The sequence below is a fragment of the Lolium rigidum genome, chromosome 4 (assembly GCF_022539505.1).
Source record: "Lolium rigidum isolate FL_2022 chromosome 4, APGP_CSIRO_Lrig_0.1, whole genome shotgun sequence".
Taxonomy (NCBI): Eukaryota; Viridiplantae; Streptophyta; class Magnoliopsida; order Poales; family Poaceae; genus Lolium; species Lolium rigidum.
In genome coordinates, this window is record NC_061511.1 from 214,818,709 (window position 1) to 214,824,509 (window position 5,801).

Here is a 5,801-nt window from a genome sequence, read left to right on the forward strand (position 1 = left end):
CGAGGCGTGGAGCGCGGCCGATCACCGCCGCACGGAGGAGGAGCGCTGCCATCGCCTCGGCCTCGTCATCAACCTTGACAACGACGACGACCATAGCCAGTCCAGCAGGCCGCGCGGGAGGCGCGGGGACGCCAGCCAGGGCTGCAACTACATGCCGCAACCGAAGAAGGAGGAGCCCGACGAGGCGGAGGAGGACTACACGGCAGCGATGTACCGCCGCCTAGGGCTAGGCTGTGGCGGCGGCGGTTATTAGATTTTTAGGGTTTTTTAATATGTTTTTAAATTTGTACAAATATTGGCCAACTATGGCCGAACTATCTATGAATCTACTTTTTCTACGAATTTTGTTATATTTTGAAAATTTAATTTTTTAGCCGCTCGGCCTCTATTTTTATTTTACCGCCGGCGCCCCCATAACTGCGCCGGAGTCCATATGGAGGAGGAGCGGAGATGCTCTTAAGGTACCAGAATTTGGCCATCTCAAGTCACCTGCTTGGAGAGCGACTCCCTCCTAGAATATCCCAATGATGGAGCGTCTCACATGGCGAAGACCTTGGCCTTGGCCCTCATTTGGAAGAAGCCAGCGATATGGTGGATCTCCCTGCTCCTTTACACTGCGAGAGCTTGCATGGAATTAGTTGCCATATGGGACCAGACCTTATGTTGACGTTTTTTTGGGGTTGTTCATGACGTTTTGTCTCGGGAATGTGCAGGTTTGGGATAGGTCAATTAGAAATTCACATGGTTCATTCAAGCTTAATTACACGAGTCACTAATATTAAAAAATTATTATCCAAACATACAAAAGCATTTGTAGGCTAATAAAGAAATCACCATTTACATTATTATCAGCACAATAACTCTGGCACGAATTGCAAGGGATAAACATCATATTCAATCAAGTGTCTCAAAAATCATACTAATGCAGGTGATAGATACATTTTTGCCGCGGGCAGGCAGAAAGCACATCTTATACTAAATATAAGAATGCTACTGCTTCATGTCTCGTCTGGTGTGACCACATATTTGTTGATCCTTCTTCAGGGCTCCATTTTTGGAGTGGGGCTTGCATTTGCGGCCCAACCAAAGATAAATATCAATGGCCAAAAGCTGAATAGAGAATTAGCCACTAAAAAACCTGTGAACCATAGCAACGCGGAAATTGGCCCCTTTCTTTTACGTGCCGCTGCTAGAAGAAGAAGGCGTCTCCAGACAAAGTCCAGGTTGTCATATAGCAGAACAAGACAACTCAGGACGCCTGTTGCAACTGCAGTTCTATGAGCAACCGGAGCTAGCACCACATACGCACCAAGTGCAAAGGTAGATGCCAAGCATTTAACCGAAAGTGCGAGGGAGTATGCGGCTATGTGGAAGTGGACTTTGCGACTTTCACGGTTATGCATAGGAGATCCAGAATACATGAGAGCAATGGTAGCCGTCACCGAAAAAATGAAGGCCAATGTGTTGGAAACGACGAATGCGTCAAAAGCATATGTCCGAGAAAATATTGGAGTGCCTCCATTCGTGTGATCATCAGCTATATAACCTCCAGGCACAGCAAAAGTTGCACCAAATGTCACCGATGCTATAAGAACTGAGCCGATATACAGAGTTTGCGTCGAGTCTTTCAGCACCTCGATTATGTCAATTCCATCATCTCTTACTCTACTAGTATCGATATCATCCAAGCGATCCGTACGACGAACACCCTTCATAGCACCAGCAAGTCCGAGTTCACGGAATATTAGTGCTTCGCTATTCTGCAAAAAAAAAAAACATCCCTAATATCTCAATTGTTCACCCATGTTTCAAAGCAAAATAAAAGTATTGATTACCTGCTGAGAATACAATCCTCCTTGGGGAATCTTAGATTGTGCTATATCTAGTGGAGTTCTCCCTTTTCTGTTTACTAAATTTAAGTTTACTTGTCGATTCCCCAATAAATAACAAAACATACGAAGGCTCCCTGCCTCCACAGCTAGGTGAAGTGCGGTGTTTCCATCATCGTCTTGCATATTCATAATCCATGATACTGAAGGTTCCCAGCAGGCCCAATAGACTATGCACATTTTGTTTTTCTCAACAGCAACATGAAGGAATGTCTTCCCCTTAGAATCACGCAAACCGACGCTACTGGGTCTCTGGTAAAAAAACCAGTGGATGTTCCCAAGAGCACCTACGGAGGCAGCGACGTGTATGGGGAATAAGCCAGCATGGTCTGGTTGATATAAGGCATCAGCATCAGCTCTCAATACTTCCTTACAAACGACTGAACTCCCGAATGGCCCAAGTGTTACTGCTGCCGCAAAATGAAGAGGTGTACTCCCATTTTCATCCCTTTGTGTGGTAAGGTCCTTGTTACATTCTAACAATTTTTTTGTAAGATCTGCAAGAACGGTCCTTTTGTCAGATTAATCAAGGTGAGAGTAGGAAATTATGCAAATAAATATTTACCGCAACTAGACTAACGAAAATAAGATTGTTGCATTAATGATCTATATATGATTTGCCAAATCCTTTTGTCAGAATAAATATGTATACAAATAGTAAGCGAACTCATACACGCATTTCACTACATCATCACACTTAATGATCTATATACTCACGTCTGGTAACTCAAAACAGACTTCCGAAAATGTCGATGGCGTCTATGTGTGGCCGTTATAAGTGCCTGACAAAATATGCAAAATTTTCGAAGATAACTCTTCATAATGAAAATATTCAACTAGTGTCAAGCTCACGTACAATAAATGCAACACTTAAGATGGATAAGTATGATCGGCATGCTAAACATTCAAAATATAGGCCCTAGATTAACATTGCAATTATAAAAATCTAGGTCTATCATGTCAATTCCTTTCACTTGCGATTTTAGGTTTGATATTCCATATATCTGCAACCAAACCACTCAAAGATTCTTTTAGAAACAACTGATTCTTAATTCACAAATTATATTTTAAGATTGTTATTCAAAGTTGGGAGTTCCAAAATTTTATTTCACATCCAAACACACTAATACACAGTTTTACATCCAAATTGACACTCAATTTGATATCATATAAATTAAAAAATGTATAATATAGTTATATGCGCCTCGAGACTAGCTTTGCGAAAACTCTATTTTCAATTTGTGTATACTTATAAACCCTAATATTTTTTTATACACGGATAATTTATCTTTCGATTTCTAATTATATTTCTACCCCTTTTATATATTTGGTAGCTAGTTTTTGTTAGAAACTGCATTTCATAATTTATCCATGTTACTAAACGAATTAGTTTATGTATGATGAAAGGGTTTATTCAAAACTTACAAATATTTGAAACTAGAGTTTGTTTTGACCTTAAGTTTGGGAACAACAATCTTTTTGTGTTAGAATTATGATATGTTTACTTACATACATCGGATGACTTCCTTTTTTAACGTTAGCCATTGGAAATCTGTACTACCTGATAGAGGGAACATCTTTTTGTAGAGAATTTTCTAGGAATAATACCAAAGTGATTGTGTCATAGTATCTAAATTTGGATTGAAAGACCTAGAAATTTCAACGCGGATTAACGATACATACAAATAATTTTATTTTTATTTAATTGCACTTTTTAGTATTTTGTATATTTGAAGTACTACATAGATCAAGAAGTGGCAAAACTATGTTCAGTTAAGCTTTTTCAGAAAATGGCAAAGTGATTAGTCGGTGAATCTGATTTTATTATATATAACCATGTGTACCTTCGTCTCGGAGAATGGCAGCATGCAATGCATTTTGCCCATTTTGTCCTGAGTAGGAAAGCTTCTTCTTATCACTGTTACTATAGATCATCTCCGTGATTGAATCATGTTTTAGCACTATGGCTAGGTACAGAGGTGATGCGGCGTCCTCAGGAATATTGGCCAATTCCGAGTCCTTCTCCAGTAGCAGCTTAACTATATCTTTGTTCCCAACGCGGACAGCCTCATGCAAGGTTGTTTCCCTGTTCTTGTTTTCTTTCCGCAGAAGTTCCAACTTGTCGTCCTCAGCGAGATCAATGAGACAAGAGACCATGCTACGTTTCCCTGACCGTGCAGCGCAATGCAGAGGCGTGTCACCCTCCTTGTTCGGCTTGAGGAGGAGGTGCTTCGCTTTCTCGTAGATGATCTTAGCACTCTCCAGGAAATTCTCACCATCGCCATATATGGCATCGAATGCTTCGCGTTCAGCATAATGTTCTTGGGTATGAAGCGTGTCTTTCTCATTGGAACTAATTAATTTTTTGTACCTGGGCAAGAAGGTAGAACCCTGGCCATATGCAGCCACCACATGGAGTGCAGTGTCACCTTCAGCTGTTACTCCCTCCAGGAGCGTCAATCCATCGGCTTCTATGTCTTGCCAGTCAAGAAGGTATCTTAGTTTCACATAAGAGCCAGATGACGCAAGTGCTAGCAGCTTAGAATTCATGAAGGCTGCTTTCGTGGTGGTGTCCATGATCACTGCCCGCGAGCTACAAGCTAGGAGAAGTTGTACCTACACCCGCACCCTTTTTCAAGTTTCTCTTTTTTATTTCTTCCAAACTAAAAAGTAGACAATCATCAAATTTTGCAAGTTGAATGGTAAAATTATAGATATAATATATTTTCAAATAAATATCATTATATATATTTACATGATATCAGAAAAATTCGAACTATTTTCTCCACACTTAAGTTCTAATGTTTCACGAATCTGCAAAATTTCAAGAATACTGCTGATTTATTTTAGAGGAACAAAAAAGAGAAATAAATGAGCTAGCACAGATCTCGATGCAGACATGCAAAGCACAAATATGGATGTGTAGATAATGAGTGTGCTCAGAAAAACCTCTAACAATCACTAATTTGGGTAATACACTGTAACAAACTACAAACTTGATATCTTCTGCTATGCTTGAAATCAAGGCCCAACTAGGCCCCTATCATTTTTAATTCTCAATTCTTCTTGGTGCCATAGAGCCCATGCTTAGTTCGGCCACTAGGTGTGGTAGTCTACTACTCGCTCCATTCAAATGAATAAGGCGTGCCTGTTTTTTTAATTTTTCTTTGACCAAAAATTGCCCCATGTATAGAAAAAATATTTGATATAGTATTGGTATCATTGAAAAGTGTTTTTTTAGAAATCTAACAATATCAATTATGTAATATATGAACGAGATATTCTTTCTCAATTCTTTTGGTTAACGATTGTCTTGAAATGCTTGTGCAGCTTATTCATAGGAACGGAGGTAGTTCAATTATGGTTATCAATTGCATCTACAAACACTTTTTCATGACAAAGAAGTACAACCTTCCAGTTGGCCGGTTTGAAGACTTTGTGGGAGAAAAAAAAATACTGGTATAGAAGGCAGAATTTTTATTTTGTAACAAGAATGCTATCCAACATCGATCCCGAATGTGATGCAACACAAGTCGAAACGGGCAATGTTTATATAGAGAGAGAAGGTATGACGGGGTTGAGATAGATATGCTGACCTTCACTTTGTGAGATGAAATAGAGAGGAGGCACAAGTCGTTGGTTTTTCTCCAAAGGAACCCCATCCCATTATATAGTCAGTTGAGACGAGGAACATAAATGTTGGAATGGCCACGAAAACGATATGGACGTGCATGATTGGTCTTGTCACATGGAAATCTTTAATACTATTTGCTGTGGTATCTGTCTGGCCAGTAGAGGTAGACAGAGAGAGGCATTTAAAACGGGTACCACGTAGTACAAGGTCTGGTACCCGTCGCAACCCTCCAGCCGTTTGCTCCAGGGTCTAGGGACATCAACATCTTTGCTTTTTCT

The 5,801-nt window shown here is 40.1% G+C and overlaps 1 protein-coding gene across 3 annotated transcripts; it reads right to left on the reverse strand.

The window, feature by feature from the left end:
- Window positions 1-773: 773 nt before the first annotated feature.
- Window positions 774-5,516, reverse strand: LOC124707029 (putative ankyrin repeat protein RF_0381). Of its 3 annotated transcripts, none has more exons than XM_047238691.1 (4): window positions 5,486-5,516; window positions 3,734-4,552; window positions 1,836-2,386; window positions 774-1,760 (listed from the first exon to the last, which is right to left on the reverse strand). In XM_047238691.1, the coding sequence occupies exons 2-4, from the start codon at window positions 4,464-4,466 to the stop codon at window positions 1,041-1,043; spliced, it is 2,004 nt and encodes a 667-aa protein (XP_047094647.1). In that variant the 5' UTR covers window positions 4,467-4,552; window positions 5,486-5,516; the 3' UTR covers window positions 774-1,040. The 3 variants fall into 3 exon arrangements, with proteins under 3 accessions (XP_047094647.1, XP_047094649.1, XP_047094648.1); XM_047238693.1 differs by having other exon boundaries at window positions 3,734-4,505; window positions 5,486-5,511; XM_047238692.1 differs by lacking the exon at window positions 5,486-5,516 and adding an exon at window positions 4,645-5,479.
- Window positions 5,517-5,801: the final 285 nt, after the last annotated feature.